The 16,263-nt window shown below is 39.3% G+C and overlaps 5 protein-coding genes across 13 annotated transcripts; 2 read left to right on the top strand and 3 right to left on the bottom strand.

Moving 5' to 3' along the window:
• The first annotated feature begins 343 nt into the window (after positions 1-343).
• On the top strand, positions 344-2,229 carry AT4G03030 (Galactose oxidase/kelch repeat superfamily protein). Its single transcript, NM_116537.4, has one exon. It carries the CDS (start codon positions 639-641, stop codon positions 1,965-1,967), a length of 1,329 nt encoding a protein of 442 aa, NP_192212.2. The 5' UTR covers positions 344-638; the 3' UTR covers positions 1,968-2,229.
• A 216-nt stretch (positions 2,230-2,445) lies between these two features.
• AT4G03020 (transducin family protein / WD-40 repeat family protein) lies at positions 2,446-6,510 on the top strand. 3 transcript variants are annotated; one of them, NM_116536.5, is made up of 10 exons: positions 2,446-2,758; positions 3,364-3,874; positions 4,033-4,152; positions 4,365-4,442; positions 4,778-4,954; positions 5,075-5,152; positions 5,249-5,427; positions 5,540-5,698; positions 5,807-5,867; positions 6,014-6,510. In NM_116536.5, the coding sequence occupies exons 2-10, from the start codon at positions 3,437-3,439 to the stop codon at positions 6,203-6,205; spliced, it is 1,482 nt and encodes a 493-aa protein (NP_192211.2). In that variant the 5' UTR covers positions 2,446-2,758; positions 3,364-3,436; the 3' UTR covers positions 6,206-6,510. The 3 variants fall into 3 exon arrangements, with proteins under 3 accessions (NP_192211.2, NP_001190666.1, NP_001328634.1); NM_001203737.2 differs by having other exon boundaries at positions 2,749-2,893; NM_001340415.1 differs by lacking the exon at positions 2,446-2,758 and having other exon boundaries at positions 3,248-3,874.
• Positions 6,511-6,521: 11 nt separating this feature from the next.
• Positions 6,522-8,361, bottom strand: AT4G03010 (RNI-like superfamily protein). Its single transcript, NM_116535.2, has one exon. The coding sequence runs from the start codon at positions 7,955-7,957 to the stop codon at positions 6,770-6,772; it is 1,188 nt and encodes a 395-aa protein (NP_192210.1). The 5' UTR covers positions 7,958-8,361; the 3' UTR covers positions 6,522-6,769.
• Positions 8,362-10,388: 2,027 nt separating this feature from the next.
• Positions 10,389-13,846, bottom strand: AT4G03000 (RING/U-box superfamily protein). Of its 6 annotated transcripts, none has more exons than NM_001340413.1 (3): positions 13,617-13,846; positions 11,282-13,321; positions 10,389-11,094 (listed from the first exon to the last, which is right to left on the bottom strand). In NM_001340413.1, exons 2-3 carry the CDS (start codon positions 13,305-13,307, stop codon positions 10,943-10,945), a joined length of 2,178 nt encoding a protein of 725 aa, NP_001329454.1. In that variant the 5' UTR covers positions 13,308-13,321; positions 13,617-13,846; the 3' UTR covers positions 10,389-10,942. The 6 variants fall into 6 exon arrangements, with proteins under 6 accessions (NP_001329454.1, NP_001329453.1, NP_192209.2 ...); NM_001340412.1 differs by having other exon boundaries at positions 10,389-11,281; positions 11,397-13,321; NM_116534.5 differs by having other exon boundaries at positions 11,397-13,321.
• BSM (Mitochondrial transcription termination factor family protein) lies at positions 13,847-16,151 on the bottom strand. 2 transcript variants are annotated; one of them, NM_116533.3, is made up of 2 exons: positions 15,991-16,151; positions 13,847-15,758 (listed from the first exon to the last, which is right to left on the bottom strand). In NM_116533.3, exon 2 carries the CDS (start codon positions 15,749-15,751, stop codon positions 14,126-14,128), a length of 1,626 nt encoding a protein of 541 aa, NP_192208.1. In that variant the 5' UTR covers positions 15,752-15,758; positions 15,991-16,151; the 3' UTR covers positions 13,847-14,125. The 2 variants fall into 2 exon arrangements, with proteins under 2 accessions (NP_192208.1, NP_001329662.1); NM_001340410.1 differs by having other exon boundaries at positions 13,848-15,779; positions 15,991-16,066.
• Between the last annotated feature and the right edge of the window lie 112 nt (positions 16,152-16,263).

Raw genomic sequence — 16,263 nt, 5'->3', positions numbered from 1 at the left:
TTGCCCTTCTGAATTTATCGGGCTGGGCCGAGCCGTGATGGGCAGAGCTGTGATGGGCCGAGTAGTCATTCTGATGGGCCGTTGTTCTGATGGGCCGTTCTTCTTTGTTATGAGCTTTCTTGACTTGGTCTATTTGTGTTTAGGCCGAATTGGGCATGGAGGGCAAAGCCCGTATCCCACACCGAATCTAAATAAGAGGAAACAAAGAAAAAGGAGAAAAAGAAGAAGAAGATATGCAGCCAAATGGGCTTAAACCATTAACATAATGGGAAAGCCTAACTTAAGCCCAATACTTCAGCTGTCAAATAAGAAGAGAAAGCCCAATACTCCAAATTCGGATCATATCACATTATACATCTAAATCTGTTTCACAATTCAAAACATACATTTGGATTTTGACTAGTCGAAGCCTAGTAATTAGTAATTAACCATATCCATGTCTCAGCCAATCATAAACTACCACGTGGGTGATTAAATTAATTACAGAGCCAAAACAAAATTGTCGTTTCTTCAAATTTCAAAACCAGATTGTTCTGTCTCAGAATTCAGAATCAGTCTCTGATCTTCTCCATGACGATTCCGTTTCATTGATCGATCAATCAAAATCTCGCCGGAGTTTCTTCCCGCCGGCCTGAATCATGCCTCTGCCTATATTCCCGTCGCGGTTACAGTGTTCGTCTTCATCGTCTTCGTCGTCGTCGCGATCTTCGTTTTTTAGGCCTAAGCTTCGAATCGATCCAAGCTTGACCTTAATTCCAGGCTTATCCAACGACGTCGGGAGACTGATTCTCTCCTTCGTCCCTTACCCTCACATCTCTCGTATCAAATCAACCTGTAAATCATGGTACGCTTTCCTCTCTTCCAAAACCCTAATTTCACTCCGCCATAGCAGAGACAACAGCAACACCAACAATCTCTCGCATCTCCTTTGTATCTTCCCTCAGGATCCTTCGATTTCGCCTCCTTTTCTCTTCGATCCCGTGACTCTCTCTTGGAGATCGCTTCCTCTTATGCCTTGTAACCCTCACGTTTACGGTCTCTGCAATTTCGTAGCTGTAGCTCTTGGTCCTTACGTTTATGTCCTCGGTGGCTCTGCTTTTGATACTAGGTCTTATCCTCTTGATGTTCCTTTGCCTACTTCTTCTGTGTTTCGTTACAGCTTCGTGAAATCGGTTTGGGAACGGTTATCTCCGATGATGTCTCCGCGTGGTAGCTTTGCTTGCGCTGCGATGCCTGGTTCTTGTGGTCGGATTATTGTGGCGGGAGGAGGATCACGGCACACTCTGTTTGGTGCTGCTGGAAGTAGAATGAGTTCTGTGGAGATGTATGATGTTGAGAAAGATGAGTGGAGAGTAATGAATGAATTGCCTAGGTTTAGAGCAGGATGTGTTGGTTTCTTGGTGGAGAATGAGAAGGAGAAGGAGAAGGAGGAGGAAGGGAGAGAGTTTTGGGTTATGGGTGGCTATGGCGGATCGAGGACGGTTTCGGGGATTCTTCCTGTTGATGAGTACTATAAAGACGCGGTAGTGATGGATTTGAGAGTAGATGGTGGTGAGAAATGGAGGGTAGTTGGAGATATGTGGGGAGAAGAAGAGAGACCTAAGCTAGGGAAGATTGTTGCTGTTGATTGTGGGAAGCCTGTGTTTTTCATGTTGGATAAGGATTGGATTCTTAGGTATGAGATGGGTTTGAATCGTTGGAGAAAGGAGTCAAGCGTGCCTAAGAAAGCTCATTACGACAAACCGGTTGGTTTCGTTGCACTGAATGGGGAATTACATGTTATGATTCTTTTGGATGGTTATAATCTGATGGATACAAGGCATACTAGACAACAGAGGAAAGCTGGATCTTTGATGATTCATATGTATGATCCAAAGAAGAAGACTTGGAGATCGGTTGTCTCAAAGCCACCGTTCAATCATCAACTTGATTTCAGGACCACGGTTATGTGCACCATCCGATTGTAGTAGGTGTAAAAAACTCTCATCACACATCATCTAGAATAAAATTTGGTGTTCATGTTGTGTGAGCTCTGATGATGTTTAGGTATTGGTTCGTTTCTTATACCACTTACATATGTTACCACACTGTCTGTACAAGTTGAAAAACAAAAACAAAAAAGAACTGAGTATTCTGTTTATATTGCTAAAGGGTATTCTATAAAAATGCTCTAGCTTGCGAACAATGCAACATTTGCTTCTTCTACTCTCGTTTCAAGTTAATTTCTTCATAACACTAATCAAATCCAAGACTTTCTGAATCTCTTTTTGACTGTCTATCACAATTCAGTTTCGTGGAAAAGGTTTTTGTCTCAAGAAAGAAGACAGTTTCCTACCATAAGCAAGAGTGGTTGGTCACTGAAGAAGACAAGACAGTCTCTTACCATTAGATTATTGTAGCGTGATGTGTTTTGTTTGTGCTACCAACCAGAAATACTAGCAACTATCATACTCCACAGAATTGAGATTGGTTCAAGTGTATTATACATTGATGATGAGGTTTTGAATTTTGATCAAACAACACACAAAAATAGTATTGTAGTTGGTTTAAGAGCAATGACTTGGAGTGATGACCAGAGTTACTTACTCATTGTAGAAAGTCAAACGTGGCAACACAGCTTTGCACGCTTCATTGACATACACGTCGACGAAAAAACCATATCCGCTCATCGAGAAAGTCGGAATTTTTCCGAGAAAATTCAAAAGGGCGAAAAAAAGAGCTTTTGCGTACAGTTTTCGAATTGGTCTCCTTCGTACGGGTAAAATCAGCTCAAAAACCTGACCTTTATTTTTCTGGTTCTTCACATTTCCCGATCTGATTTTAGAGTCATAGCTTTTCTAAAGTTCTCAATTTGAACTCATACTGTTTCTGGGTTCTTCTTTCGATGTCTCTGGTGATTTTAACTTTTGTGCTATTTTTAATTCGATGCTGAACTGATTAGGGTTGATACTGTTTCTGGTCATTATTCACTACGCAGATAAAGACGACGGCTTTGATTTTTTTTGTTTGGATTTAGGGTTTTGTGATTTCTAATCTCTCCTTGTTTATTAAATCTCTCAGTAGATTGATTGTCAAATTGAAGATTGATGAAACTCTGATATGATCGTAATCGTCGACTGTTTTCTTTGATTTTAGCTCTTCATAATTGGGTTTAAATGGCAAGAGGGTTTTAATAGTTTTGACTTACATTGATTGTTAAACTTAAATTGATGATTGATGAAACTGAGGTTTGGTCGTAATCGTCGATTGTTTTCTTTGATTTTAGCTCTTCATAGTTTGGTTTAAGTGACAATAAAGGTTTTAGCTTCAGAGTGTGGAATGTGTTATTGATGAAAGTTGGAACATTTTTACTGGCTTTTACAGGCAAGCTATGGTTCAAGAGAACTATGAATGAAACTGTGGTGTAAGAGAATATCAATGGTTGTTATCTGCTATAATGTTTTTTGGACCAAGTGAGTTTGATGCTGATGAAATGGGTTATGCAATGAGTAGACTTGAGATAGAATCCGATCTATGTGATACTGGAAAAGACGTTTGTGGAGTTGGTAGTAGTAGTGGTAGTCACAGATCAAGTGAACATTTGGCTGATCTAGACCATGAAATCAGCCAGGTTACTAAATTGAAATCTAGTCCTCATCAACGGTATAGCCGTGAAGTCCCTGGGAGACATCAGTTACCTGTGTCTACTGTGAGGATGTTGGCAGGTCGAGAAAGTAATTTCTCTGGAAGAGGAAGGTTTTCAGCCGCTGATTGTTGCCATATGCTAAGCAGATATTTGCCTACAAAAGGTCCTTGGCTTGTAGATCAAATGGACAGCCGAGCATATGTCTCTCAGTTTTCAACTGATGGTTCTCTCTTTATTGCGGGGTTTCAGGTAAATTCTTCATCGTGGTAATTGTTGTTTATCAGATTAGAAAACAGATGATATGTCTCTAGACATGTCCCGGGTTTTTTTCTGTCTCCTGAGAAAAGAAGGATTTTCTGGATGAATCAATCTACATACCTTGCATTAATCAAATCCTTCTTTTTCAGGGTAGCCGTATTCGGATTTACAATGTAGAGAAGGGTTGGAAAGTTCAAAAGGATATTCTTGCAAAAAGCTTGCGTTGGACTGTTACTGATACTTCTCTATCCCCTGATCAGCGAAATCTGGTAAGTTTTGTATCTTTCAACTACTACTACTTACTCATGTTTGATTAGAATTTCCCATATGATACTTAATGCAAACTTGACCTCGATTCAGATCATATCTTAATAGTGATGCAGAGTGAGTGGTTTTGTCTAGTCTTTATGGTCTCTTGTTAGATCAAAACTCTATGCTTATATTCCAAAGAAAGGAATAATGAATTATTGCTACATTGCAGGTTTACGCAAGCATGTCACCTATTGTTCACATTGTTGATGTTGGATCCGGTTCAACCGAGTCTCATGCAAATGTTACGGTATGGAACCTCAATATGTGTTTAGTAAGAGTGTGAAAGTAAACAATGCTCTGTGAATTTAGACTCTGAAAATTCTCTGCTTTATTTCAATGAAAACGATGGCTTATATAATGCCATTACAAACTGGAATCCCTACAAAGCTGCGAACTACTTGAACCAACTTAAACTCCATAAGACTCAACAAACATTTGAAAGCAAGACTGAAACAAGACTTAATCAAACAAGATAGAGTTTTTTATTAGAGCTTGGTATTTTTTTCTTTATTCACATGTTTTAGTTTCTGTTTTAACATCTTATCAATGAGGTTGAATTAATTAGGTCCATGTCTTTTGCAGGAGATCCATGATGGCTTAGACTTCTCTTCTGATGAAGATGGAGGGTACTCTTTTGGAATATTCTCTGTGAAATTTTCAACAGATGGCCGAGAAGTTGTTGCTGGGAGCAGTGATGATTCCATTTATGTTTATGACCTTGAAGCAAATCGAGTTTCACTCCGGACTGTTGCACACACGGTAAATTCCTTTATCGGTTGAGGCAATTTCTCCTAAGATTTGTACCTGTGTGTAGATCTACCTGTTGTTAGTGGTAACGTTATCGTTTTAGCACTGATAGCATTTTCTCCATTTCTGCAGTCTGATGTAAATACTGTGTGCTTTGCTGATGAAAGTGGGAACCTGATTTTATCTGGAAGTGATGATAATCTCTGCAAAGTGAGTGTCTTTGTTGCTGCAATAGTACAATAAATTTCGGGCCTTTATAAGAAAAGTTGTGACAGGATCTTGTTAAAAAATTCATTACACGAATAGGTGTGGGATAGGCGTTGTTTCATTGGGAGAGATAAGCCAGCTGGTGTTTTAGTGGGACACCTCGAAGGTGTTACCTTTATCGATAGCCGTGGAGATGGTCGCTATTTCATATCAAATGGTAAAGACCAAACTATCAAATTGTGGGATATCAGAAAAATGTCCTCAAGCGCACCTGCAAGGTAACTATTTTCGATATAAAACTGTATTCAGCCAGTAGCAGTATTGGTCGCAATTTGTTTGTTGGTGTATCACAAAGAATTCGTTAATGAAACTAATTGTTCTATATTACAGGCATGAGGTGCTAAGAAACTATGAATGGGACTACAGATGGATGGATTATCCTACTGAAGCAAGAGATCTAAAGCACCCACTCGATCAGTCAGTGTCGACATATAAAGGTCACTCAGTTTTGCGTACTCTCATCCGTTGTTACTTCTCTCCAGCGCATAGGTCTGTCTCTTTTTAAGTTCCATAATGTCCCAAGCCTGACAAAGGAGAACTCTCTTTACTTATATCTCTAATTCTTGTGTTGGCTTCTTTTGTTCTTTCTGTTGACAGTACTGGCCAAAAGTACATCTACACAGGATCGAACGACAGTTCCGTCTACATATACGACTTGGTAAACCATAAATCCTCATAAACACATTTAAGAGACAGTCAAATGAAAAAGTGTAGCACTTTATGGTTTATGTTTCTTACCAATTGGTGTGTGCTGAATTATTGTCTCTGTTTTGACCAATCTTGGATTCGTGATCCTGTTCTTAGGTAAGTGGAGATAAAGTGGCAGTGCTAAAGCACCATAGCTCACCTGTAAGAGACTGTAATTGGCACCCATATTACCCAACGCTTATAAGCTCTTCGTGGGACGGAGATCTTGTGAAGTGGGAATTTCCGGGGAGCGGTGAGGCGCCGATTATGAGTAAGAAGAGGGTTCGAAGGAGACATTTCTACTACTGATGCGTCTCTCTACACATACATATGGTCTCTATAAGTTATATATGTAAAATGTAGAGAAGAAGATGATGATGAATAATACAACACAAGTGAGAATCATCAAATAAGGCTTAAGTTATAGAAAAAAAAAAAAAAAAGAGAGGCTATGGTGTGTGTCTGTGTGGAAAGTGTCTTGTTGTTGTGATAAAACCATTTTTAAAAGGTTATATATATTCCAATGGTATGCGATGTAGTAGTAACATATAAACTTTTGTCATGGTTTGGTTTCAGACATTACTTTATAGAGTGAAAATGTATTGTATGTTTTTATTCATGTTCTCTTTTGATTTAGGAAATTTATGAAATGACACTTTTATTCAGCATTACCATCAAATGAAATCTAACAAAAAGTAATACCATTCATAACATTTTATTCGAAGCATATGTATAATGTGATGCAATTAAAGTTGACATACATCATCATTATCATTTTACCAATTCACGAAGTCACCAACGAATAAACAAATCGTTTTTGTTATCTACCGGAGAAAGACACGAAAAATCAAACAACTTCTTGAAATTACGTCTTTACCCTCGCCACTCGCTGCACTGCGTTGTGGGTCTAGTTTTCTGCAAACCGGCTTTAACCGGACACGGCGTCTGTACCGGTAGCACCATACAGTTGTATTGCAGACACAGCGAGCTGCTCACCGGAATATCTGCCGCCGGGCTAATTTGTATTCCCGTCAAGAAGTTGTGTTGGAGGTACAGTGTTTGAATATTCGATGCCAATAACCGATCCACGAAGCTAACCGGAACTTGACCGGTGAACCGGTTATTGTTCAAATATAGGTTCTGTACGTTGGAGAGAAGCGGAGAAAGCTCGCCGGAGAATCTGTTGTAGCTTAAATCGACGGTTGGTATTGTTACCTGATTCGGCGGTTGGATCACGCCGTAGAAGAAATTGCGTTGTAATTGAAGATTGGTGATCGGGAAGGTGAAGATCTGACCGGGGATTGCACCGGTGAACCGGTTTAAGCTGAGATCAAGGTAATTGAGCTGGTTTAATCTGAGTAAAACCCGGTATACTGGACCGGTTAGCTGGTTCCAAGCGAGCGAGAGATATTGTAACGACGGCGGAAGAGACGTCAGAGAAATTATACCGGTGAGATTGTTGCGCTTGAGATCGATTCGGGTTAAGGATTGTGAGAGGAATTGAGGAATTGATCCGTTCAAGTGATTGTGACATAGAATCAGATTGGATAGCTCCGGTAAGGATCCGATTGACGGAGGGATCGACCCGGTTAGCTGATTATAGCTCAAATCAAGCGTTTTGAGTCCCCGAAGCTCGCTTAGACTCGCTGGAATCTCACCGGAGATGAAATTCCGACTGATTGCGAGAAATCGAAGATTCTTTGACTGTGAGATTGTATGCGGTAACGAACCCATGATCCGACCCGGGACGATAGAGAGCTCCGTTAAAGCAGAGAGTTTTCCAATAGCCGGGTCAATCCGACCAGATAAACCGGGTGAACCGGCTCTTGGATCACCGAGGTTAAGCGCGGTTACTTTATCATCGTCACAGTAAACTCCTGCGAAGTTACAAGGATCAGAGGTGAAATCCCATGAATCGAAGAAATTGGAACCTGGCAAATCATCGAGTGATTTACGAATCGCTTGCAGAGCCAAGAAATCAACTGGGACGATGATCGATTCCACGATTAAACCGAATCGAAGAAGAAGCAGCAAAACCGAAAACAGAGTAGCAAATCTCATTGTAGCCGTTACAGCTTTAAAAACAGAGACTTTATAAAAAAAAACACAAAACAGAGACAAGCTTTATAGTTGAGAAATGGGTCAGAAAGAGAAAGTAAGGGTTCTTGTGGGAGTTTTAATGGCGGATTTTGATACTAGTGACGTCAAATGACTAAAAAGGGAGGGAAAATGGAAGATAGATAAAATGGTTTCTTCAAAGAGAAGTGTGACTGTGTGAGAGAGACAAAAAGGGTAATCAAAATGGCTTAAGAAGGAAGCGAAATCAAGAGCTGAATACACTTTCTTCGTCTTCCTCTTGCTTTTGTTGTGCTTTTAGTTTCTGAGATTTTCTTAGGGTGGCTTTGTGAAGAAAAGGAGTCATAAATGCTAGTAGTGAGAAGTGGGTTTTAGTTTTTACATTTGTGATTCGTTTGTGTCAGTGAAAAATAAAAACAAATGTAATTTTATGTCGGGAATATGCAACAGGGAAAACGGCTGTCCGAGCCTTAGGTTCGGAGTAACAGGTCAGCAGCTTCGAGAGAAAGGAGAGCCTAGGGTGGTTGTTGACTCGTGGTGGTGGGGTCGTGACTCACGTGACATGTGTGTACTTTGGGCTTTATGTCTGTTGACACGTCAGCTAACTGTTTTTTTTTAACGCAAGTTTAATTACTTAACCCTAATAACAAAAATCTTAGGTTTAGGATGTGCGTATAATGACTGATGATCGATAATATTCTTCATAGCAGAGTTTGTGTTTTTGGTATACACAAAATTTTGGTCTGAATGTGTTTTCTTCTTAGGCTAAACTTAAAATTCGTATATCAATATAGTTGTTTTTAATTTAATATCATATGTTATTGCATCGGATTAGAGTATAAGTGGATCTCTAGTTTTGTAAGGAAGCCAAGAGAGAACATTCCAAGTGATCATAGCCAAAGAAGATCTAAAATTATGGTCCCATCGATAGAGAGAATTTGCACACCTGTTGGAATGTGTGTTTGTATCTTCTCAGTCGTCATGATCACATTGCACCGATGTTCTCACCAAATTTTATCAAAAAAACAAAAAACAAAAAACTACTATGAGATCTTTGATGATGATGATCATGGTGATGTCGGTGATGATGGTGGTGATAGAGAGCTAATGAGATGAATATTAGTGATGCTATATGACTAGTCATTTTCACTACATCTGCTGTTTTTTCTTTATGCTCCACACTTGCTACACATTACGAAAAACTTACGGCTTCTAATAATTACCTTTACAATGATTACAAATTCGACATATACAATTATATGACATATAGCAGTTAAGTAATATGATCTCAAAGATACACGGTATACTTCTTGGATTGGAGTAGTCTAATAACAAATTTTCAACTTAGAACAATATATTAAGTTGTGTGTATCTATATTAGGACGCATCAAACCCTATATTTCATCATGGTTGGACCGTTTTATTCAATGGCCACACACAAAGACGAGCTGATATCTATTTTCAACAATCATTTCCTATATATAAACTAAGATACATGTTAATCATATCCCTAGGAGACTAATGAACTATATATACATTATAATTCAACCATTTGTGTATTTTGATAAAGGAAGATTATTAATTAAAAGGGTTGATTCATCCACACGCAGTGATGATAAAAAGCGGCACATATGGTTGTGTATTCATAATCTCTTCATGAAAAAGGCGTTTTTCTTTTCGGCCAAACTCACGAGAGTACAATCAAACTCTAAAATGGTGTATACAAGTCTTTGCCTCGTTGATCATTAACCAAAAATTCATATCTTAAAACATCAATGGATAAATGGTCATATACAAATGTATATATTAATGGCCAAGAGTCAAGATAGTGCACCTACTACAATGTAAGTTTAATGGTATAAACAAAAGATGAGTTAACCGATGTGAAACAAACAATATTATAATCATTAGCACCCTTGAATTGATAGAATTCAGTGCATATCGAGCGGTAAACTCAAAATATTGAAAGATAGTTAATCTTGGAAACAAATTTAGTTCATTCTTTTTTGCGGCGATTTTTTTATTATAAAAAAAAGTCTGGATTGATGTTTGTAATCAAGTAACTTATATAAGTTTTGCGACCATGTTATTATCCAAAATACGTATGTGGGTTGTTAATCGAAAAAAATGGATGAAGATAAATGAATTATACGATTAATTAATGGATAATTTCTATTGTCCTGTTTTGACCAACTTTGAGTTAGACTTCTAAGACCAATTCTAATGTTAAAAGTCAAACTCTACTGCACAACGAGCACAGTAGAGTTTTAAAGGAACTCTCATAGAATAAAGCATAGAATAGTATGAATAAAGGTTTTTCTTTTGTTTTAGATGTAGATCAAAGGCCACATCTAATGTTAAAAGTCAAGTCCTACAGAATTATAATCATGCAAGTTCAACGAACATGTATTGAGTAGGTTGTTTAGGAAAGTCTTCTTCCATTTATTATTGAGGGATATATAGAAATGAGCAAATTGTGAAGTCACTCTTTACAAGCTGTGTATAATTTAGATGTAAATAGAGCAGTCCAAAGAGATAAAACCAAAGCAAAACCTTCATTGCCATATTGATTCAAAACCCAAGCGCTTTTACCCGCGAGCAAAACGAGCCTGAATCCTCCTCTGGATTTTGGCTCGACAAGACGGGCAATCTTCCATGGCTTCCTTCTCATGAAGCTGGTTACATTTAGAGCAAAGAACCTGATGGGCACAAGGCAAGAATATCACACTCATCTCTTCAGACAAACACATCACACATTCCCTCTCTCTTTTGATTTTCGACTCTGCCCCCTGATTATTCTCCCATACTTTTGCTGATGCCATCGAGTTTGCCTTTGTGTTGGTGGTATGATTCATTCCACTCTTGTTACCGTCATTGTTTCCGTCTATGCCTTTTTTCAAAGCAGCTATCTTCAAGCTGTCTGACTTGAGTTTCAGCTTTGAGATCTCAGTGTCAAGTCTTTTGATGTTCTCAATGTAGTATTTCACATCGTTCTCTGCTTTTGTTTTGATCCGCTCTTCTTCTGCTTTTCCGAGTTCTTCCAGTTTCCCTCTCTCTTTCTTTAATGCAGCTGCTTGAGCAGTGAGTTTCCCCGTCGCTGACTTTTCTTGTTTCCAAGTAGCCTGCAACTTAGTTTCATTAGTCATCTTGATGATAGCTACCACACTTAGACTACAATCAGTTACTAGTACAATACTATGGTTAGTTCTTGATTTAAAGAACACGGCACAAGAAGTATAAAGGTAGACTCTCAGATGTAAACATATTATCCCTCCAATTTCTCTAATTCCTTAGAAATGAAATGATTACCTGAAAAAAGAATTGTAGAGGAAATGATATGATCAGTTGTCATACAATAAATTACAGCTCCGAAGACGAGAAGACCTAAAACGTGCAAAGGCATTTTGCCTACAAAAGAGCTAACCTCAATTTGGTTTTGGCGGGTTTTTGCCTTGGCAACTTCTTGCTGCAGCCCTGCCACCTTGTCTCTTTGACTCTTGAGCTCTTCCTGCAGTAAATTTTTTTGCCCTTCCCACGATTGAGAATTCTTCAACAATCTTTGCACTCTCTCCTTTGCTTCTCTACAGCTCTCAGCGGACTCGGAAGCTCTTATATTAGCAGCTTCCCTCTCTCTCTTTAACAGAGATTGTTCCAGCTCGAGCCTGCGAATTGTGTTGTTAGTTCTCTCAAGCTGGTTGGTTGCGTTATTCAAGGCCAACTCCATTTCAGATCTCCTTTTAATAGTGTTTTCTTCCAATAACTGCTTCTCTTTTCTGAACTCTTCTGCCTCTTCTTTCTCTTTTCTTAGTGCCTTAAGCTCTGGTTGGTCCTTAAGAAGTCTAACAGTAGCCTGTTTTACTTTCTGATTAGCCCAGTCAGTCCAATCCTGCAATTCTTTCTGCAGATCTTTCATTCGGGGAACTAGCTTTAAAATCAATTCATCTCTTTTATTCCGGGGAATATATATTCCCAGAGTTGCATCGTATGGGATTGCAGCATAGTAATCTGGTGCTGGTTTCGTAGACACAGAAGGCTTTTCTTCAGGCTCAGAACCGGACTTCTTTTCTGAAGCTACTGGTGCTGGAGCATTATTAGCAGGTAATGCAGTAACATGCTCCTTAACATCTAATGCAGGCGAATCTGACTTAGTACTGTTTGAGAGAGTGCTGCTACTCTCAGCTAAAGGAATTTTCATAACCTCTGTTGTAATCTTTGATGAAGAATTTCTTGCCTGTGCGGAAAGTAAATCAGAAGCTGATTTGCCTCTTTTCTCCACAAGGAAACCACCAAACTTTGCCGTCTTATAGCCACCGCCTTTGCTATAAGTTCTAATCTTCTCCACGCATGATTTCTGCCGTAGCATGGCCATTTCTTTTTTGGTGCGGCCTTTTCGACAAGATACTAATTTTTCATCAGAAACAGAAGTCAGGGATGCACTTTTAGTGCCTTCACCAGAAGCAGTGGAAACAGAAAATACCTCTTTTCCAGGTGTTGCTCCACTAGCATGAGGATTTTTGGAGTTGTTTACATTTGCGAAGTTCCCAAATTTGACTGGCTCACTCTGCTTGCTTTGAGTATTGGATACTGGAGCCTTTGGGTTATCTGCGTCACTGGATTTTGGAGGATTACACTCAGCAACTGGAGATTCCGATGATTTACTAGCATTGGAAACCGAAGAGCCCTCCAATCCATCTGCGTCCACTTCAAAAGCTTTCAAAACATTCAAGTCACAAATCAACAGCCTCCACATAGCTTCGTCCGTTGAAAGCGATGGTCTAACCTCCCTAACAAGACTTATCTTCTCTACCAAACTATACGCAACAAGCTGTTGCAAATCCTCAAACACATAGTCTCTGGAACCAGCAACTTTTTTGCCACTCTTCAAAAAACTCAAGGTATCGTTAACAATATTAGACACGAGATCAGTTCCACCACAGTAGAACCTACTGCTTGAAATAGCTTTGAGAACAACATCCTCACTATACCCACAATCCATAATCTGATTCATTGCACTACGAAAGAGCGTGAGCAAATTTGACGATAATAGTCCTTCAAGGTGACAAGCAAACGGATCATCCCATCCCACAGAATCAGACTCTTCGGCTTTCAGCTGCCCGTTGGAGTCATTTTCACACAAAGGGCTTTGAGATTTGAACGAATGTAACTCATATCGAGGGAACTCAGTCAAAGAAGCAGCATTTTGTGGAGAAGGATCAGCTAACTTTCTCTTGTTCTTCCTTCCTTTATCTTGCGGTGGTGACACTGAAGAAGACGTCCCCACTTTCCCACCATTGACAGCACCAAACTCATTCATTTCTTCTTGCTTCTCAACCATTAAGCAATAATTCCCTGAGATTATGATTGTTTCCAAATTATAAACACAGAGATAACAAAAATGATTCAATAATTCAAGTATTGAATAAGCTTTGAGATAATCCCAAATTCCAGTAGCAAACTTTTCATGAAAACACCAAAACAATCGGCAAAATTCCAGAAACTAATTAAATTCCCAGAACAAATCAACACAATTCCACACACGATTTCTCAAACATAGCAGCTCAATCAGAATGCAATCGAATCAGGATAAAAAACCAAATCGTTTGATCATTCAACCAAATAACAAAACACGGTGCCGCAAACTGACCGGAAACGCAAGAAACCGCGGGAAGAAAAAAAGACGATCGGAAGAGAATTCGATGAGAGATAGGGATTGATGAATATATATATATATATATTAAGAGTGTTGTTGCAGAGAGCGAGAGGGCACTGTGATAAAGAGAACAAGTGCGTGGCTACAAGACGAAGAAGGAGCCCAACAAAATTGATCGTGAGCTTTTATTTTCTTTCTTTGGGTAACACAAAAGAGGGTTGGTGCTTAGGAAAAAAAAAATCATAATTACTGATTTGCCCCTGAGGGTATTTTAGTCATTACAATTTCTGGTCCATATTGTTCTGATTTCAACAACATGATGAACAAAAGAATCGATGACAAGGATGGATAAGAGAGAATGCTAATCTGATCAACAAAGAATCTGTTCGAAAATTCAAAGTAAATCATTCATTCTCCTCTCATGATGATGATACATCAAGACATGAAGCTTGTTCTTCGATTCATTGTCTGTATTTGGACCTTTTCTTTGTTGAACTCCGGGTTTATGCAAACTCCTCGTCGTCATCATCTTCTTCTTCCTCGTACTCGGAATCAGATTCCTCCTCTCTTTCAGGTTGCATCAATGTATTCATGTCAAAAGAAGATGGATCAGTTTCTACCTCTTCTATATCTATTGTGTCGTAGCTCATTCTCTGTTCGAACTTCTCATCTGAACAGTTTAGCATCCAAGCCAATGAACATTTGATTCCCTTCTTGATTATCTTCTTGTGTCTCGGCTTTACCGTGGACTCAAGCCCATACGTAAAGAATGCGGGGAAATCCACAAGGTCTTGAAGAGGTCTTTTCATTTCCTTTTGGAAGTACTCAAAGCTGAGTTTCATTATTCCGAGGTTCAAAGCCAGAACCTGAGGACACCCGATTACCATTTCCCTTGTTTGGTCTATCGAAAATCCACACTTGGTAAGGAAATCAATGTGCTTTAACATAGGAGACTCGCTGAGACTAACAAACTGCGGCATTCTCTCGATCAAAGAGCCAAGATCCTCTGGATTTAGATGAATGGCTGAACAAAGTAGCTTCCTCTGTGTGTCGAGCTTAGGTTTAAGGTCGATTCCGATGATTTCAGGATACTGCGCAATTATAGAAGGAAGAGATGTTTCTCTGACATTGAAATCTTGCAGGATTTGCACGTTTGGTTTCACCGTATCATCCAATTCAAACCCGAGTATGTGAGGCCGCTTCTCTATCAACCTAGCTGCAGCCAGTCTCGGAATACCAAGAACCTCGAGATACTCCACGAGAGGCTTAATTATCCGAGCTACCCGCATTCCCAAAATCTCAGGGTACCGTGTTAAAATACCCCCAATCTCCCTCCTAGCTACACCTATACCAACCAAATAAGCGACTGATGTGCTCATAGTCCCTTCCAGCTTAAACCCCAAAACTTCTGGATACCTCTCAAGCACCCGAGGTACATCACTCGGTTTAATATCCAGTCCTTGAAGATACTTAACCACCGGTGCAAGATCTATAACAACGCTAGAGTGAAGAACCTGCGGGTATCTTCTAAGAAACTCAGTGAAAGTCGATTTCCTGACGCCTAGTTTCCCGAGATAATCAAGAACCGGAACCATGTTCTTCTTCACGCTACAACCAAGAACAAGAGGGTAATTGTTGATATCTTCAATGGTAAGCCCTAACTTGTGAAGAAACTCGACACGCTCTTTCATCACATCAGCTGTTACAGGGAGTTCAAGGCCATCAAGCTCATCAGGAACAATCCCAATCCCACGCAAGAACTCATAAACCTTAGCACGATTAGCAGCTTTCTCCTTATTCATATCTAACAAACTAGGACGACTATACAAAGACTTAGAATCTCTTCCCTTATCCTTATCTCTATCCCTATCCCTTCCCGAAGAAGAAGAAGAACGAGAAGACCTTTCTCTTCTCGGTGAATCCAAAGAACGTGAAGAAAATCTCCGATTTGCAATAGCGCATTGAACAGTTAGACCAATTCCAGTCCCAGGTCTCTTCTTGTGGTTGCATAAGTTGCCATAAGTGGAATCAGAGAGTGAACGAGATCTAACGGCAAAAAAAGATGGTGGCTCAAAGTGAACTAGCAAAAACCCAGGCTTTGTGAAGCCATTACAGAACCTAATCTTCATTCTTTACCTGCACAAAAACGGAACAACACTAAAATCGACGATTATCAACGAGAAAATCATACCAATTCGGACTAACCCAGACAATTTTACAGTACAATTAGCTCAGAAAACTCCGAAAAAATACCATCATTCATGTTCATGTTAACATCAACGAACCAAAAAACCATAACCTAACTAGAAGCAAACCACAGAAACTATGGAATAAGGAGAATTGGACCAGCGTGTGATTGAAATCTCACCGGAGCTGAGGAAAGATATCGGAGAAGACGAGGGTTTTAGAGGAGCGGGTAAGGTTTTTTCCTCATCACACAACAAAGTCACTCTCTTTCTCCATTGAAATGATTTATCCGAATTATTGACGTTCTCCCCCTTATTTCTTATATTTCCCATTATTGCCCTATACTATCTGAAATTATCACATTAAACCAATACGTATATGATTACTTTGGATGTGATATAAATTAATAAAAAAACTATATATCATCAAAACTTTCTCTTAATATTTCTAAAAT

The sequence above is a fragment of the Arabidopsis thaliana genome, chromosome 4, assembly GCF_000001735.4.
Source record: "Arabidopsis thaliana chromosome 4, partial sequence".
NCBI lineage: Eukaryota > Viridiplantae > Streptophyta > Magnoliopsida > Brassicales > Brassicaceae > Arabidopsis > Arabidopsis thaliana.
The sequence above is the reverse complement of the archived record's forward strand: the minus strand, read 5'-3'. Positions and strand labels throughout refer to the sequence as shown.

What these genes read in the sequence shown, in the direction of transcription:
- AT4G03030 (NM_116537.4), top strand. Translation starts at nt 639, where the DNA reads ATGCCTCTGCCTATATTCCCGTCGCGGTTACAGTGTTCGTCTTCATCG.
- AT4G03020 (NM_116536.5), top strand. Translation starts at nt 3,437, where the DNA reads ATGTTTTTTGGACCAAGTGAGTTTGATGCTGATGAAATGGGTTATGCA. An exon ending in AGTCTCATGCAAATGTTACG is followed by an intron (nt 4,443 to 4,777) that starts GTATGGAACCTC and finishes TGTCTTTTGCAG; the next exon opens with GAGATCCATGATGGCTTAGA. An exon ending in GTGATGATAATCTCTGCAAA is followed by an intron (nt 5,153 to 5,248) that starts GTGAGTGTCTTT and finishes TTACACGAATAG; the next exon opens with GTGTGGGATAGGCGTTGTTT.
- AT4G03010 (NM_116535.2), bottom strand. Translation starts at nt 7,957, where the DNA reads ATGAGATTTGCTACTCTGTTTTCGGTTTTGCTGCTTCTTCTTCGATTC.
- AT4G03000 (NM_116534.5), bottom strand. Translation starts at nt 13,307, where the DNA reads ATGGTTGAGAAGCAAGAAGAAATGAATGAGTTTGGTGCTGTCAATGGT. An exon ending in CCCGCCAAAACCAAATTGAG is followed by an intron (nt 11,095 to 11,396) that starts GTTAGCTCTTTT and finishes ACTAAGTTGCAG; the next exon opens with GCTACTTGGAAACAAGAAAA.
- BSM (NM_116533.3), bottom strand. Translation starts at nt 15,751, where the DNA reads ATGAAGATTAGGTTCTGTAATGGCTTCACAAAGCCTGGGTTTTTGCTA.